Below are 18,501 nucleotides of genomic sequence, written 5' to 3' on the forward strand. Positions count from 1 at the left end.
TTGACCAGGCTGGTTTTCACCTGGAAGGCAGAGAATGGCAGCCAGCCCCTAGGTAGCTTTGGAAGACTCCCCACTGTGAAAAGGATTGGTTTAAACTGGTGGGTCTAAGTCCCTGAGCAAAAGCCTTGTAATGCCTTCCAGTGATTGAGACAAAACAAAGGGATTACAGGTCTTATAAACTATCCTGCTCAGTTTGGAGTGCGTGCTATACAGCCAGGACAGCTGAATAACTAACTGGAGAAAATAACCTAGTTTGGTATTTCACATTTTGGAAATATCTGGGATTGCAATTATGTTGCTTTAAATGAAAGTGTGCAGATATTGATGGTTAAATTCTATATCATGGGTTAAATTATAAGGGAACCTTAGAGAAAATATGCAAAAATTCACAAAAAATTTCCAGGCTCCTCTTAGTCCCTCTTACTTAGTTTAAGAAACCTTTATTTAATAAAGCCAGATGGTGGTGGGAGTAGCACACCTCAGAAGCAAGTGGATCTCTGAGTTCAAAGCCAGCCTGGTCCACAGAGCTAGTTCCAGGACAGCCAAGGCTACACAGAGAAACCCTGTTTCCAAAACTCCATCCCCACCCCACCCCCCAAACAAAGAAAAGAAAAAGGAACAGGGGAGTTGCATTGAATGGGTTCTAAGAAGGTCTTGTAAAGATTGAAAACCGCAGCAGCGAGCCCCTCCTGAGGCTATCACCAGCTGCGGCCACACAGGAGGAAAGCCTGGTATGGACTCTGATCATTTAGAGAATTTTAACAGTCTGTGTACCATGAAGATGGGATTGTCAAGATATTTCTTGGGGAGTTCGTGGTGTACATAAGCACGTGTGTGTGTGTGTGTGTGTGTGTGTGTGTGTGTGTGTGTGTGTGTGTGTGTCAGCTCTGAGTCAGAGGCAAAGCTGGGAAACTGTAACTTGCCCCTCCTAGCTGGTGAAGTCGAGCACCAATCAGCTCATGCCTGAGGGAGGTTTATGAATCAAGGTAACTGGAAAGTGGGAATCAATGTTAATGGACTCAGGAGCTCCAAGGAGTCACAAGGAAGGGCTCCTCTTCAGCTGTGCTTCCTTATGAAAGATTTTATTTGGGCTTATGGTTCCAGATGGCAGAGTAACAGCATGGCAGCAGCAACAGGAAGCCGGGGGCTCGCATCTTGAACTGACAACAAAAAGCAGGGACAGACAGACAGACAGACAGACACACACACACACACAGAGAGAGAGAGAGAGAGAGAGAGAGAGAGAGAGAGAGAGAGAGACTGAAAAATGGAGATAGTTTTTTTGTTTGTTTTTGTTTTTCAAGACAGGGTTTCTCTGTGGCTTTGGAGGCTATACTGGAACTAGCTCTTATAGACCAGGCTGGTCTCACAGAGATCACTCACAGAGTGATCCAGAGATCCACCTGCCTCTCTCTGCCTCCAGAGTGCTGAGTTGAAGGCGTGCGCCAACACTGTCTGGTTTAGGCCACAACGTTTAAGCCTCCCCAAGTGACAATTCAAATGCCTGAGTCCATGGGAGATAGCTCATTCAAATGGCTATAGTTAATAAAGACAATTTCCTACGACATCGAACATGAGGCACTTCTTGGGAGACACGGTGGGGAATGAAAAGTCAGGACATCCAAGAGAATGCCCAAGAGAGACAGGACCCTTTGAGGGGCAGGAGAATGATGTCAGGGGGTTGTGTTCAGGTCCCCGAGTGTAGACAAAAACCAAGAACAGAGAAAGTGCCTGGAACCTGCACCTGTGCTTAAAGTTGGTAAGACTGTTTAAGAAAGATTGGAAGCAGTTGACCCTGGTCTCTGCTGCAATGTAAATGAGGGAAGCCCTGGAAACCACTGCTGGTGAGTTCGGACCCTTCAGCAACCTTGTGATTTTCCCAGGGTTGGTAATTTCTAAGGCTCTGACCTTTTTGTAGCGGAAACGCCTTTGTCCTTTGGCTAATTTGTGTTTGTTTTAGAGGCAGCAGGGATGCGGAGAGGTGGGGGAAGCTGAACTAAGCTCTGCAGGTAGCCTGAGGAGAGGAGTTCTGGTGTAGCCAGAAAGCTGAGGTGGGATGCAGGGGTGCAGGGATGCAGGGGTGCAGGGGCTTTCTGAGGTAGGGAGGGCTGACCAGGTGGCAGCTGACTGAGAGCATCTTGGCCACAGCTGATGTTCGTAGTTGACATAGGTAGCTTTCTGAGATCACCACATGCAGAGACTACCGCTGGCATTCCAGGAGAGCCTGCACTGACCTCATCCTAAGTGCAGGTTATGTTAAAGTGACAGGGTGTCAAGATATGCAAAAGCTCTGTGAGAGTTTGAGGGTCACAGACACCGGAGGGCCAATGTGTATGATTCTAGGGCGCAGGGTGAGCATGAGCCCTACAATAGTTTGGACTGGGTCTTGGCTCTTGAATACGAAGGCTCAGGTGGAATACACTCTAAGTTTACACTCTAAGTTTAGCAGGATTGATTAAGGGCCTCTCTGTATTTTTTCCTTGTATTGCTTTTAGAGACAGGCTGACCTTGAACTCTAGATATTCCCCTCTCTGCCTACACAGTGTGGGTCACCACACTGTCTCCATTTGACTCTTGAGGGCAAAGGCATAGTACCCCATCCTTAAAAAAAAATTATTATTTTTTGTTTCTGTTTTCTGAAGTTGATTAGTAATTTACTTCAATTACAATTAAGAATAAATGATAGAGCCAAGGACCGTTTCATAAAATTATACAGAAGTCAGGGTCTTCTTCTTCTTCTTCTTCTTCTTCTTCTTCTTCTTCTTCTTCTTCTTCTTCTTTTCTTCTTCTTCATAGATGTTGCAAATAATTTCAAACAAGCACTGAGACTGGCAGGTCTATAGAGCTGCCTTGAACTGTGGGGCACAGGCAAGGACCCAGACATGTAATCACAGAGTTGAAGAGCTTCACGCTGAAGCTAGTGGCTGAAAGTGGTCTCGGTGTCTGGACCTTTGGAAAAACAACAATAACAACAACAAAAATAACACCCCCCAAAAAACAAAAAAAAACAGTTTGTAGTTTTATTTCCTAGCAAAGGAAGTGTGAGGCTGCTTTGCCTGTTCCAGCTCTTTCCTGGATGCTTTTCCCTTCCTGTGGGATTCTCTTTGCTGTAACGACACCCTGAATGACTGTTGTAAAGACCAAGTTTAGACTACAGAATCCAGTGTCAAATGGAGAGTGAAACAATAACCAAATTCAAGCAAAGCATTTCTAAAAAGTGCTATCCAAGTTCACCTTCAGGAACTTCAGTTGACAGACAGCTGTAATGGGTTTACGGGGTACATCTTATAGTGCTGATGAGCACACATTGTAAGAGGTTCTATCGTGTTAAATCAGAGTTTCATGATTAGAGTAAGTGGCTGCAGCTCTGGTAGTCTTCCCTGGGACCTTAGGCCTGATGGGCATCAACACTGGGACCCTGTGACGACACAGAATAGGAGACACCATGGGGAAACCTTGAGGCTGAGAGCCAGGAAAGCCCAAGGGGTGGGGGGTCTGGGAATTAAGTGAAGACATGTACCTTACTAAGTTAACTTGGAATATTTTTGGGACTTTGCTGTGGGGAAATCTGGTATGAAACAGGGCATTTAAGTTTTGTGTTGTGCTCTACAGCATTGCCTTTACTTATTACATAAGTGCTGTACAAGGGTTACAGCAAATCGTTTGCATAGAAATAGTGCTACAGAAGAAAGTTCTCAGCCAGTCCCTCATGGCATCTGGGTTGCAGTTACAACAGACTGAACGGTGCCCCAGGTGTCTATTGATAGTGTGGCCCTCCTGGTGACTAAAGCATGTGATTCAAACACAAACTTGTTCAACTTTAGTGCTGCAGTGGGATGTGTTTCCTCGGGAAGCCAGACTCATGAGATCCAAGTCTGTATTTGAGAGTTTTTTCTTTTTCTTTCCTGTTTTGTTTTTAAGTACCTTGGTTTAATTGTGCAGACTTTCATTTTGAAATGATGCCTTGAAGACCACCGGGGGGCGGGGTGGGGGGAGCAAGCTTTTGCTTCAGTGGGAGATTCTTTTACAGATTGTGTGGCCTAGGAGGTGGGTGGTAGTGACCATTTCATGTAGCTGAGCAGTGGAAGCCATAGTGTTCACTGGAGTGTCCACTGTTGCTAGGGGTCCACTCGGTGATATGAAGAGCTCGTCAGGGGACATCTGAAGAACCTACAATGAGCAGTATGCCATGGAAGGACACTAGTCTGCAGAAGCCACCGGTGACTACATGTTCATCTCTCCCTTTTTTCACTCTAAGATGTTTAAGTTCCTCAAAGCAAGAGCTGTTTGTCCCCATGGTATTGGATTTTTTTTTTTTTTAAAGTGGGCAGTGGCTCTTGCTGGCCAAATGTCTGGTCAGAAGGAAGTAGATTCTTGCTGAGTGGGCAGGTAGGGCTGTGGCACTCTCCTGAAGTTGGACTGTGGTACCCAGGGGCAGAGATCAAAGACTCCTTGGACTGGCTCAAGGCAGCCTGCAGCTGGTTCCCATCTCTTCTCTGCTGGAAAATGAACCTACTATGTGCACATGCTAGGCAAGTGCTTTACCACTGAGTTACACTCTTGGCCTTTTTTATTTTTTAAAGATCAAGATGGGATCTAAATTATCCAGCTGGACTTAAACTCGCTCTGTAGCCCAGACAGGCCTTGAACACTTGCTTCTCCTTTCTCAGCTTCTCAAGTAGCTGGGATCACAAGCCAGGGCCAACAGTCCCCATGGCTTTATTTCACCTTTGAATCATGTCACCAGGTCTGTGGGTTAGTGTTGGAGCATCACATTGGAGTGCCACAGTGGCACCTACACTGTGCTGTGGTGAGTCCCAACACAGCCTGGAAGATGGCAGTTGTTCACTGACTGCCTGAGCTCTCTAGAAGATATGACTTCTACATTCCTCCAGGAACTGGCCAGTTGCTCCCAGGGCAGTGGTGGGGTACAGAGACTTCAAACATGGAAGTCTTCCTTATCCCTGTGTGTTCACTGCCTAGTGGTTGTGACTTGGCTGCTGCCTCTCACTGTTTCAGACTTAGTGTCTGCACCCTACCCCCAGCTGGAGAAGGGTCAGAGCCTGGTTGGGGCCAATACTCTGCATGAAGCTAGGCATAGGACCAGCTGTAGTGTTGAAACCTGGTCAGCTGAGAGAGAAGAGAAAATCAAGCCTGGCCATGGAGTCACAGAGGTCAGGAACCTGGCACAGAGAAAGGTCTGCTGTTGCTGCCTACCAGTGGCTAGCTGTTCAGAGGGGAACTAGAGGCTTTGGCTGTTTGCTGGCACATCAGCTGATGACAGGCTGCCTTCAAACTCCTTGATTTCACAATTGAGGAGTTTCTTTTCCCAGTTCCCACCCCACAGTCGTCCTTCTCCCCTGACAGCTGTATCTGGACATGGGTGACACCCCACCCCACTGTCTGCCGCAGTTTGAGCTTGCAGCTTCTCACTGCTACTCAATTCCAGACACACACTATAAATATAGGGCACACACTGTGGAACTGTTAGACAAAAAGTGTTACTCATCTTCCCATGCCACGTTTTATTTCCAGGCAAAAACAATGCTACCCGTGGCTGTTTAGAAAAGCACAGTGCAATTAGCAATAATTATTCCAGTTGGTGGCCCTTAAGGTCTACTTATATGACTGCACATATTTGATGACTGGCCCGGACAGAATGATTAGGAAATAGTAGATGCCAGTACCATCAATGTAGCTCAGTAGAGGGATGAGGGCCACTAAGGCAGGGCTTTGGGCTGCTGAACACATCCTCTCTGGTGGTTAGTTAGCATTTTAATTCTAGCAAAGACCCATTTCTGCAAGAATTAACATGGGAGAAGCAGAAAGACAACACTGAAGGCTTAAAGTTTTGACATTCCGCTGGAATAGGGTAAGGGCCCTTCATTAACTTTCTTTCTAATCTGGGATATGCACCCAAAGAAACTGCTCATACTTTTGACAAAATACTTTCACTGTCATTTGTAAAACCTGGTAAATTCAGGTTTAATGGATACACAAAAAATTAGTTTTCCAAGTATGTAGAGGCTGAAACAAAGAGGTAATACTAAAAACAATTTTTAAAGAATGCTAGGATGAACATATCCCCAGCCCCAGTAGGCAGACTCTACCTAGGCTGCAGGGCTTCAGGGAGAGCCTGGAGACACAGGGAGAAAGGCTACACTGCATGGCTCAGCCTGTAGCAAGAAACTGAGTGGTACGCAAATCTTTCAAAATTCAGCAGGAGAGCTATATTGAGTTCAAGGTCAGCCTGGGCTCGGCAGCTTTCGCTATAGACCTTGTCTCAGAAATCAAACAAAACAACACCATTTGAAAGCTGATAAAGCTGGATCGATTAAGTATCAGGCTGTGAATAACCGATTTTAATTTTATATGTAAATACATGATGATGAAGGCTGGGAAGGTAGTTGAGAAAACTTGCTGCTCTCAGAGGACCTGGTGGTTCCCAGCACCCACATCACATCTCACAATCATCAAACACATGACAAAGTGAAAGTAACAGAGTGACATCACTATACACCAGCTCCCCTTTAATGTCGAAATTAGAGGTAATTTATCTCTGATCAGTGACAGATTTAGGGGACCATGGATGTTTCTTATTAAGAGAAAGAAATCTCTTATGTTCTAAAGAAACATTGAATCAGGCCAGGGATGGGACATACACCTCTTATCTCAGCAATTGTGAAGTAGGGGCAGGGGGATTGCCAGTGTGCAGCCTGTCTAGAAGACCAAGGCCAGCCTGAGTTAAGGAAACTGTCTCAAAAAGAGGGATGAGGTAGGGAGGTAGTGTGGTAAAAGCATGCCCTGCAAGCCCCATGACCTGAGTTGATCCCTAGAATCCAGTTTAAAAAGAAAAAAAAAAAAAAGCTGGATATAGTAGCTTGCATCTGTGCTCTCAGTACTTTTACCAAGCTTGCCAGGTATTCTGAAGAACACAGTGCAGGGTTGGTGTGGGGTGTGGGTGTGGGCGAAGGAGACTGTGCCTCAACAAGGTAGATGATGAGACACCCCAGCCCCGAAGCTGTCCTCTTACCTTCACAATGTGGTACACTAGGGTACCACCCTTCCTCCCCCCAGTAAAAAGGACTAGGGGTCCAGCTCATTGATAGGGCAATCTCGATCCCCAGCCCGGAGAATCCCTGCAAACACTGAACACATGAAGCCAACTCCCAGACCTTCCACTTCCCTGTAGTAAAGGCAGAGAAACATTTGGATTCCCAGCAGCTGCTCCCTACCACCTTCATTTCGAGTTTGTCTCTGTGGTCTTAGCCTTTTTCTTTCGTACTCAAGAGTACCTGTTGGAAGTGGGCTAGTTGTGAAGAAAACAAGGGAACAGAAGGAGCAAAGCTCAGCTCCGCCTTCAAGGGGTCCTACTGTTCTGCCTACCTAAGTTTCTTCAGGAAGGTCTTAGTGTTCCACTTGCTATCAAAGTTACGCCATAAAGTTATGTGTTGAGTGGGAAATTTGTTTTTGGGAAATGTAAAAAATAAGGCGTCCAGCCTTAAGTATTACACACCTAGGGGAAATGAAAACAGTTAAATATTTTTAAAAAGATTTTGGAAAACAAAATTGGACACCTAAAGATTTCTGTTTCTGCAGAGCTGGGGCTGGGACCCTGGACTTCCTGCCCAGTAGGCAAGCTGCTCTGCTTCTCAGTTCTGTCCTCAGGCCAAGAGCTGAAGGCCTTAAATGCATCTCTTCCGTCATCTGGTTCCAGGGCTAGCCCACAGACTAAACAACAGAGATCTGCTCTTCTCAGTGAAGATTACCCAGAACTAGAAACTTTCGGAACTTTAAAATTCTTCAGAGTTCCTCCTGTCCAGCCTTCAGATACATTGAGTTACTTCTCAGGCTCTTAGGAAAGAACCCCAAGGACTTTATATACATGAGAGTGAGGTAGTAATTGTCAAAACTTCATGCATGTATACAATGTATCTAGATCCTAGCCCCCTCCCTCCACTATTTACTGAACTTATTCCCCCTCACCTTTAAATGTCTCCTCTCTTAAAAAAAAAAAAAGTATTAAGTCCAGTCAACACTGCCTGTGTTCTTGTGCGTGTGGAACTATCACAGCATGGACACCCACCTTAATTCTCCTGTCCCCAGCAGCCACTAGCAGATTCATTTTCTTTGTACCACACCAGCACTGTTACCAGAGCTTTAGATGTGAAAGATCTCACATGACTGGTAGGGTTAAATACTGAGAAAAAGAGACCACGGCTCCTGGGCATCTGAATTTAACTTATGGAAGGGCCAGCCGCATGTCCAGTCACTCACTTTGAAGGTCTGATGAGAATTCTGTCTCGAGGATTTACTGACTGAAGGATCAGTCATATTACTCTCTGGACCACACTGTCTTCAACTGTAAAATGGAGGCAATTATCAACTCAGGGCTTCAGTGTACTGAGACAACCACAGTGCCTGACACCCCAGAGGACTCCTTTTGGTCTCTCACTGACCTTCTGGGAACTCAGTTTAGAAGTCACGTATGCCACAATTACTACAAAAATACATTTAGCCTCTAAGTTGTAGAAAGAACAATGGCATTAGATTAAATGTCTGGGGATGACATGAGTGTTATATCCTTTGCTTATAAAGTGTTTACCCACATTAACTGTTTAAAATTAACACACTGTGAACCAAACGGTAGCTGTCAAACATGGTAAAATAACCTAAGCACTGACTCATTCTGAGGGATTCAGATCCTGAAGAGAAAAAAACATGACATTAGCCCAATCCAGAGAAGCAATACTGAAATTGATGCCATGAGTCAGTATGAGAATTGATCAAAACAGAGTACATTTGAAGTTCATTCTTACAGTCCTGTAATTAACAGCTATTTTTTTACTTGGAGGTCTGTTTAAACATGGCATGAAGGTCAGATTACATGGCATGAGGGCCTGCATCCCGGCTCTGAGTGTTTTCACCTCTACCGTTTGACTTGGGGTCAAATAAGCAAAAACCTTAGATCACCAGTTAATATTTAAATGCTGGGCAGGGGCTGAGGCTGGATGCTGGTGCTGCAGCCTGAAGGAACCCATCAGTGGTCTAAAGGCAGCTCAGAGAATACCACTTCAGCCAAGGGAGCAGAGCTTCCTGTCTTACAAGAGATACAAGCATGCCTAGGTGAAATGAAGGCATGCTACTATTGGATTCTTTGCACAAAAGGCACCCCCCCACCCAAGGTCCTAATCTACATTGTTCTGACATTTGAAGCTGACTGGAGTCCCTAGATCATTTTCAGTGTTTCCAACAGTATCTGATAAACAACTTTACAATTACAGAGGATACTCAAAAGTTCTGTAGAATTAATTATACAAACATACCTAGATTCCCCCATCCCCTTTTAGGAAATTTATTTTAAAAAAGAATATTGGAACCAGGAGCCATCAAACATTGAATCTGAAGTTTAACATACTTTTTAGTTTTTGTAAAAACGCCATGGTGATGAAGACAGAGTGCTTGGATATTGTACGTTTTTATTTTAAATGTCAAGAAATGCAGTAAGCTAGTAGAGCCAATGAAATTAAGAGAACAGAAAGTGCATTTCCACTCCTGGTTAATTACAGTGTTAGAATGAAGAGCCAATTTTAGTGTCAATAGAGTAGACGACATGCTTTTTCACTGAAATAGCTAGTACAAGGATATTCACATACCTGTGTATACTGATCTTCATGTATGTTTGTCCTATTCATTTTGAATACTGTATTGAGATGTGTTTGTAATAACAGAACTGAAGGATCTATAATAATTGTTAAAACTTGTAAGCTTGTAAGGTACACATCCCAACAAACTTTGTAGTAACATTGCAGTCATCATTTTGGGTGATCAATATAATATGTCCACAGTGTTCAGAAACAGGAATGTAAGATAGAAAACGGAGGGATCCTATGGATGGATATCTGGTAGAGCTCAGTGGCTCCAAAGACAGCATGAGTAATTATTGTACAGCTCTCCACTAGCCCCTGAACTGTTGTGAGGTAGCCAACCATCTCACCTCTCAAATATGGCTACTCATTCCTCCCCAATATGTTGGTTGAACATCAAAAGAAATAAGCTAGGAGAGCATTTGGACCTCTGGTATACAAGCACCTGACACTCCTCTTTGGACATGCTTGTCACAGAAGCTTACAAATATCATGTGTTGTTGTGGAGTGGGGGTGGGGGTGTTAAGAGATTCTAAAAAGAAGTGAAATCTTTACTAGGGTGGCAAACAAACTGACCCACATATCTGACATGGCATGTGAGGAAACTGACAGAAAGAACTGAAAATTTAAAAAGTAGTGGTGGCATGAGAGCTGGAGTGGGAAGGCTTTCCAAGGAGGTACACCAAGCCCAGAAGCCTATAGACGCCAAGCAGGTATTGAGGTCAAGGAGGATTCCAGAGAGACTAGAGAGTCCATGAAACGAGGTTCAGCAACATGCAGGGTAGAAGGTCACTTGGGGCCTGGCAGGTCGTGGTGAACTCTGGATATTTTTTTCCCTTACCTGAGAGAAATCAGGGAAAACTGAGCAGGGGAGAGATCCACATGTACTTGGAATTTTTACTCTGCACTCCAAAGCAGCTATTTCCAACGATGGGCCCAACGATTAATCTACGGGGAATGAAGATGACCAACATCTTTTTGTTTCAGCCACATTAAAAAAGTGGTTGAACCTATGGGTCAGTAAAATGGGGGACAGCACTCTGTAATAAAATATAACTGGACTGAACAGCAGACAGAACTCGTTAGCTACAGTGCTGTGTAAATATCTAGATTACCTCTTCCTCTTCGGGGTTTCCTCTTCTGTAAAATTGGGGATGCCAGTATTACCTAAGACACAGGACTGCTCTGATTGACTGAACTACAGAGGTACAGCAGTTTGCCCAGGGCCCAGGAAGTAGGCATGCCAATTCAGAAGGGGGACTTCATCTTTCACAAGCAGAGCCCATGAATAATTCAGCATCAAAATATTTTTAATAATATCCAAGAGACAAACTTCTCATTTTTCTTGGTTCTGAATGAACATTTGGAAAACACAGAAACAGCTTTTTGATCAAATTGCTACTTCATGCCTTTACATAATTTGCTTAAAGAGATTATTATGTTGAATATTCTATAGTACTTAGAATTATAGCTATCGTTGGAAAATTCAATTATTTGACTTATGTGCTTTTAACTTTTTCTATCAAGGCAACTTCATTTGCTCTATCAAAGTAAATTAAAAACAAACAAACAAACAAAAAAACCTCAAACTGTGGTCTTTTAATGAAACCGCCAGAAGCTACTGGCCATGGGTATTTAAAATTGCTTTAAAGATATTTGGTACCACATAATCTCAGCAATGTTCTTTAGAATTTGTGGAAAGCAAAGTTAAAACAAAACAAACCAACAACCACCCTACTTACGTTCACATTTAAAATACATTGACATGATGCACAGAAAATCATACATAGCCAGGGACAACTCTCAAAACGGCAGATCTGATAACCTTGCCGGCATTTTCATGGAGCCCGGTTATAAAGATCTTGCAACAAAACATGGATGATGCAGATTTAATGACTGACAGCTTCTATAAATCACAGCACTTCACTGCTGCAGTTCGGAAAATTGTTTCCTAAACAAATGTAAACGGCAGAACTCCGTCACAGTGCACGGAAAGCCCTTTTCTGGCGCACTGCTTTTGCTTTTTTTACTTTCTCCCCCAGTACGCAGAAATAGATGTTGACTCTTTCTTTCCACACCCCCCATCCCACCCGAACGTGAGCTCCTCACACACAGGCTCCCTTCTTCTGCGTGCGGGCGGCTCGGCAGCCGAGGAGGCTGGGTCCCTGCTCGGTTCCTCTCCTCTCCGACCGCAGCCGTGCCGTGAGGAGAACGGGACCACGCGTCATGCCGCCCGCCTGCCCGTGGGTGCGCACGCGTGTCCCGTCTCCGCCTACGGTTCGGGTGCCGCGAGGCCCGTCACGCGTGGGGTATGGCTCCCGGGGACACCTCACGGGAGCCCCGCAGCGGGCGATGCTGCGGCGCGGTCGCCCACGCGCGCCAGCTCAGCCGGCCGCCCACCGGCATCACGAGCGGGATGCGGACTCGTCTGCGCCTGGTCCGACGGCCGGGTCCCCCACCCCGCCCGCCCCGCCGGGTGGGCGCCGCGCCAGAACGGTTCCGGCCCGCTTCTCGGTCCAGAGGCCACCGCCGCTGCCCCCCCTCGCCCCCCACGCAGGCGCGCTCTCCGGCCGATAGGGCGGGGCGACCCTCGGAAGGGGCGTGGCCACAGCCCTCGACGCGCGCACGCGCCCTCGGCCTCACGGCTACGTGTCGGGCCACGTGATGCCCACCCGAGAGTGCCCCCAGTGAAGCAACAGGACGTTAAAAAAAAAAAAAATTCTCCTTTTTTTCTTTTCCTGAGGGGTGGCGAGGAAGGTGGACGAAGAGGTTTTAAAAAAAAAAAGAGAGAGAAAAAAATCCCCTCAAACTATAGTAACGCGCCGAGAGGCGAGGCCAGGGCGGCGGCGAGCGCAGCGCCCGCGCATAGTCCCGCCGGAATTCCTCTCAGCCGACGCGCCCGACCGCGCCCGCCGCCTCAGCAACAGCGCGCCGACGAGCCAGCGCCGCCGCCCGCGTCCCCTCAGCCGCGACCCCGGCCCCGCGCAGGCCGCCGCAGCCGGCGCGCGTCCCCCTCAGCCGCGGCCCGGCCCTCGGCCACCAGCCGGCCGTCCGTCCGTCCCGCCCGAGCGGCCAGGGGCAGGGGCGCCGGCGGCGGCGGGGGGCGGGAGCGCGCCTAGCCCCGTAACGGCCGCCCTGCGCGCCCGGCCCGCCGCCCGCCCCCGGCCCTGCCCGCGCCCCTCCCCCCGCCGCCGCCGGCAGCGCCGCCTGAACTGAGGCGAACTCCGCCGCCAAGTGAGTGAGGAGGAGGAGAGCCGCGGAGGAAGAGGAGGAGCGGCAGTCGGAGCGGCGGCGGCGGCGGCGGCAACGCGGGGGCGCCGCGGCGGACAGCACCGCAGACTCGCGAGCTTCGGCGCAGGCGGCGCGACCGGCCGACGAGCGGCCCCTCGACTCCTCGCGGCGCAGCGGCCCCGCGCCGCGCTCGGCCCCGAGACCCGCCTCCGCCGCCGGCCTCGCGAGGGGAGCCGCGCCGGGCGGCCGAGGAGCGGCGGCCGCGGCGCGTCGGGCCGGGCGAAAGTGCCTGCGGGGGGGCGGGCGGGCGCGCGGAGCCGGCCGCCCCGGGGCTCGGCGCGGGAGCCGGAGCGGAGTCGGCGCGGAGCGGGACGCCGCGTCCGAGCGGCCGGCGGCCGGAGCTCGCCCCGCCCCTCCCTCCTCTCCTCCTCCTCTCTCCTCCTCCGGCGGCGCGCGGCGGCGGCGGCGCGGGCGGAGTGAGCTGCGGAGCCTGGAATATGGTCGGGGAAATGGAAACGAAGGAGAAGCCGAAGCCCACCCCAGATTACTTGATGCAGCTGATGAACGACAAGAAGCTCATGAGCAGCCTGCCCAACTTCTGCGGGATCTTCAACCACCTCGAGCGGCTGCTGGACGAAGGTGAGCCTCTCGACCCCCGCGGGCGAGCGGGCGGGCGCGGCGGCCCGGGATGGCGGGGCGGCGGGAAGGTCAGGCGGGCGGGCGCACAAAGGCGGCGCGGGCGGCTCGCGGCGGGTCGGGGCCAGGGCCGGGGCAGGCCCGAGGGCGGACCCGGAGCTCGCGGGCGGCAGGGCGGCGGGGCGGCGGGGCTGCGGCCAGCTCCCGACGGCGCGGCAGATAGACACCCCGCCATCCCGACCGATCTGGCCGGGCCACGCGAGCTCTGCCTCGCCTCGCCCGCGGGGCCCCGGCTGGGGGTGCCCGTCTCAGTGGAGTTGTGTGGCCCGCGGTACAGGAGTGGACTCTTCGGGTGTCCACAGATTACGTAGGGTACCGAAAAGTAGTGCTTATGTGGCCGAAGGCGAGCACGAGCTGACACAGAGCACAGCACTTTTTTTGTCCTTTGTTTAGGGAAGCGAGAACTGTTTGGGAGTTTAACTTCACTTTTTTTTTTTTTTTTTGGGTGGCGGGGGGAGGAGTATGAAATACCGCGATGACAGACCTGAACGGAATCCGAGTTCGGAAGAACTCACTGGGGCGGAGGGTTAGCTCCAGGCGTAGCCGCCCGCGTCCCTGGGGCGGGGAGCTGGAAGTTTGAAAGGACGGGAATAAAATAGAGCGCAAGTTTGCAGAAGCCGAGTTGGGAGCGCTGCAGGGAGCGAAGAGTGGCTAGAAGATGCATGCTGGTCAGCTCTGGCAGTCCTCTAAGAACTTCTCTCAGCAGCGACCTGGAGTGTTAGTTCCCAGGAGCCGTGGGTTTCCGCGGATTCCCGGGGCGGCCTGTGGGGCAGGAGGACCAACAAGTCCGCTTTGAAAACCGTGTAGCGGGGAGTTTCCCTTTTGTTTTTAAAAGTCTCCAGGCGGGGGGCTGTCTGAAGGAAGCGGAAAACTGTGCTGATGTGCGGATGAACAGTGGATTTTAGCATCTTGAGAAGAATCTCGAAATATTTTCAAATACAGCTAGAGAAATCAAAATTTATGCTCAAGGAGCAGGCATATCAGGGAAGAACAAAAGACTTTGAATACCTCCGAGCTAAGAGCGAGCTTCTTTTGGGTGGGGAGCCATAGGCAGGACTTGAGGCAGAAAGCGCTCAGTTATGACGCCTGAACATGCATACAACAGTAACAAGTCGAAAGGGACATTTCCTACTTTTGGGTCCGCGTGTCTGTTAGTCTCAGACGCCTCGGAGGAAAGTTGTGCTGCCCCTTTAAGGGGTTTTGCCTATTTGTGTTGGCATTTGAAAGATTGTGGAGGCAGAAAACTTTCTGGAATGTCAAAAAAAAAAAAAAAAAAAAAAAAAAAAAAGGAGGGTGTGTGTGTGCTGGAACTCTTCAATTGAGTATTTCCAAATGTGAGCGCTAAGGGGCGCCAGCTATTTTTTTTTAACCTTGGAATGTTTGGAACAAAATGTCTAGCATGCTTAAAAATCTGACCTATATTAAGTTCAGTAGAAATTTAAATTTTAGGTGACTTCACCTGTCATTATTTATCCACAAATGTGATTTCAGAGACAACACCTAATTTACTGTTATTTTTTCACTTGGTGTGTTGTTTTCATGGTATTACTGTGAAATTTATGATGAAAATTATAGTTTTTTAAAAGTACAGTGTATGGGGAATCTCTTACACGCCTAGACAGCATTTAAAATGGATTAATATGCATTCTTAAAGTTCTCCGTATACTCAAGTGACATATTGAGATCATAAAAAGTTTGGAAATACTATAGGAGTTTCCTCGATTAGTTGTAAAAGGCTGCTCATGTAGTCTTTCAGACTGATCAGATATAACCACCTTAGTTTGAGGTTGGCATAAGTCAGCTGGAGGAATTTCAATTATGTCATTATTTCTGCACAGGCTTGTTTATTACTCTCTAGTTAGAAATAGTAACCCTTTGTGTTCCAAATGTAAAAGAAAGCTAGTTTAGGATTACAGTATTCAAAATAATATTTGTTTCTTTCCTTTTCCTGTTTTCTCCATCTTTCACCTCAGTCTGCCTTCTGTACTCAGGAGTCTGCATTAGGCCAGTATACAGAGAACTTCCATGCTTGTAGGTAGTGTGTTTACAATAGACCTCAGAATGAATAGGAAGTGTGATTGTTTTAATCATATCAGAGCAAATGTTGCAGGACAGGGGCTAGTCCTTAATGTGTTATAAGCCTTTTCCTGTACTTGCTAGTCTTATTATAAATTTAATTTGACTTGAAAATACTGGTTTCTTAAGTGCAAGATCATAATTTTCTTGCTAGATGACTTAATTGTGAAAATTGGCAACTTGTGCTTTACCCCCTTGTGGCCTCTCATTGTCCAAAAACAAATTAATCATGACTTGTGTTTGTGGTTAGGGATTACACTCTCCTTTGTCTGTAATGCTTGGCAGAAAGATTACTTTTAAATTCAGATAAAACTAAGTTTCACTTTAGGGATTAAATTGTTCAATGGCATTGAGATATTCTATTCTCTGATAGTTAGAAATTTTGAATGGGACTGTCTAGCAATTTTATTTTTAAAATACTTTCAAGCAGTGAGCTTTTAATATAGTTCCTGTTTGAGAATTTTCAGTTGACTAACAACTTTGGGAATGAAGTGTTCTTTTTTTTTTTCTTCTACTTGTTAAAACTTCAATGTTGTAGAAAGAGTACATTGATTCTTGCCAGTATAAAGTAGCCTGTAGTCTGTAATTTCGCTAGGTAATCAGTTCTACCGCTTGGTGAGTTGTGTCAGTCTTTCTTTTCTAGTATGTTTAGCAGGGCTGTTTTTGTAAGTTTGAAAATATATTTTAGGCCAGGTAAGTTCTGAAATAAAAGATAGAACTTGAGTTAGTATTTCTAAGACTCAAAGGTTAGCCCTGAATCACAGTAAAATGTGGATCTTAGACTGCTTTCTCTTCAGATTTTAACTGACCCTCCATACTGTCTCTAGTAAAGAACAGTTACATACACAAATTGTTTTAAAGACTTTCCTTTGTCATGAAAATGAAACTCTTGTAGTTGAATGCAAAGCATGTTTTTTTAAATAAACATTTTTGTAATAGAGTGTTGAAACTAAACAATAAAAATAATACAGAAAAGTATCAAGTAGAAGAAAAGAGAATGTGATACTTAACTTCATATTTCTAGTTTTAATTCATTAGATAGGCTTATGAGTGAGAGAGAAGCTGCTTATATGAAAATGAGAAGTGTGTGGTTTGTTAAAAAGGACAGTTTGAATCTTTATGGGTCTTACCAGAAAACCTAGAGTATAATTCAGGAAAAGTGAACAGATATGTTAGAATATATATTAATGGTTTGAAAATGTTTTTAATTTTCAGCTAACCCCTTTTTATAATAAAATTTCTGACTCATAAAACGTGAGAATATTTTTAATTAAAATTAGCTTTGTTAATTGTCTTCCATATTCATGTTTATCTTTGAGGATGTGTTCATTGTTGCGCATGTTATACCTTTCCTTGAATTTTTACTTTTTTTTTTATCTTTTTGGGCAAACCTTGTTTGTTCATAAACACTGTGGTTTAAAACTTTGCATAGCCACAAATGACTTGGGTTATATAGTTTCTTAAATTTTAGTTTTTCTTTTGTCTAAAAGACAAATCATTGTCAACTGTAGCTATTATTTGTGACAAACGGATTTTACTTAAGATGGGGTAATTAATCTGTTTTTTGGGAGCCAAGGCACTGCTCTCTAATCCTTGAAGAGTTATAATAAGCTGGTATTTGTCACCAGTTCTCTCCATTATGCTCCTCAGGACAGATCACAGCTCTTGCAGATACGATGGGAACAACCATTTGTATCACCCACTAGGTCACTTTCTTTGCATTCACACTGCACTTGGAACCTTGACTGCTCTAGAGGAAGAGGGTGGTGTGGTTCTTCAAGCCTTTCATAATTAATGTTTTGCTGTTAAATATACAGTACAATTGAGTTTATAGTAGAAACTATAAATTTTGATAATCACATTTCCCAGTGTATAGGGATGGTACCATTGCCCTTTCTGAAATGAATATGAGAATATAGAGTTCAAATATTTTATTTAAGTGAAAGTGAATGTGTGCCATGATAAGGACCCTCAGAGCTGTGCCCCAGATCTGCATTTGACCATTGAGGTGGTTTGTGAACATTATGTATCCCTGTTAATTGTGGTACTGTCACTATCTTGGAGCCACAGTTTCATTAGTTTCCCATCATATCAAGTGGTTTCTAGTATCCTAAAGGGAAACAGAGTTCTGTGACAAAATGAGACAAGTGTAATAACTGTTGCTGAGATCCTTAATAAAATGGGGTTAAGAAGCCCCCTCTTTTTCAGCTAGTATATTTAGATGGATGTTTTTATTTTTGTGTTTTGTACTAAGATAATTAATTAGAACATTTGATTATAAAGGGCAACCTTTTATAAACATAGTGGAAATGCACTTTTATTTGAGAAATTCAGTGTAGTGAATGAAGTTAGTTTGATGATGCAGTTGTAAGCAAAAATTACCCTTCTGTCTGAAATGGAATGTGTCATGACATTATTAGGTTTTGCTTGTTGATAATTCAGAGAATAAGGCAGTGAGCAACTTTGTGCTCTTAGTATGTCATTTGTTGTGGGGATAGCTAAGAATCTATTTTAAGGCTGAGGGAGGGATGATAGGGAAGTGGACTGATGTTAGGAGGTCATGATTAGAATTATGTGCCAGATTCTTTACACGGCTGACTTGACTATTTCTTTTCTTCTCTGCTCTTTATTTGGCATTGAAACAGTACAATAGAAATTTTTAAGTGCAGGAATATTTTTCCCCTTGCAGTGAGATTTCTTTAGGAAATTATATACCTTTATAAATTTTAGGGGACTCAGATTGCTCATTTGATGTTCAGGTGAGGTTACTTATAGCATTATTGTCAAGCAGCTCATGGGTAGTGCACGCCTTTAACCCCAGCATTCGGGAGGCAGAGGCAGGCGGATCTCT

The 18,501-nt window shown here is 46.0% G+C and overlaps 1 protein-coding gene across 4 annotated transcripts in view; it reads left to right on the forward strand.

The window, feature by feature from the left end:
• Window positions 1-13,331: 13,331 nt before the first annotated feature.
• The window catches only part of Qki (QKI, KH domain containing RNA binding), a 115,231-nt gene continuing 110,061 nt past the window's right edge, over window positions 13,332-18,501 (forward strand). For all 4 annotated transcript variants that reach the window (XR_003482378.2, XM_027401107.2, XM_027401111.2 and 1 more), the window contains exon 1: window positions 13,332-13,517. Coding sequence is in view for 3 of the 4 variants with exons in the window: in XM_027401107.2 (XP_027256908.1) it covers window positions 13,376-13,517 (142 nt within the window). In the remaining variant the exon portion in view is untranslated. The remainder of the gene's footprint in view (window positions 13,518-18,501) is intronic.

The sequence above is a fragment of the Cricetulus griseus genome, chromosome 2, assembly GCF_003668045.3.
Source record: "Cricetulus griseus strain 17A/GY chromosome 2, alternate assembly CriGri-PICRH-1.0, whole genome shotgun sequence".
Taxonomy (NCBI): domain Eukaryota; kingdom Metazoa; phylum Chordata; class Mammalia; order Rodentia; family Cricetidae; genus Cricetulus; species Cricetulus griseus.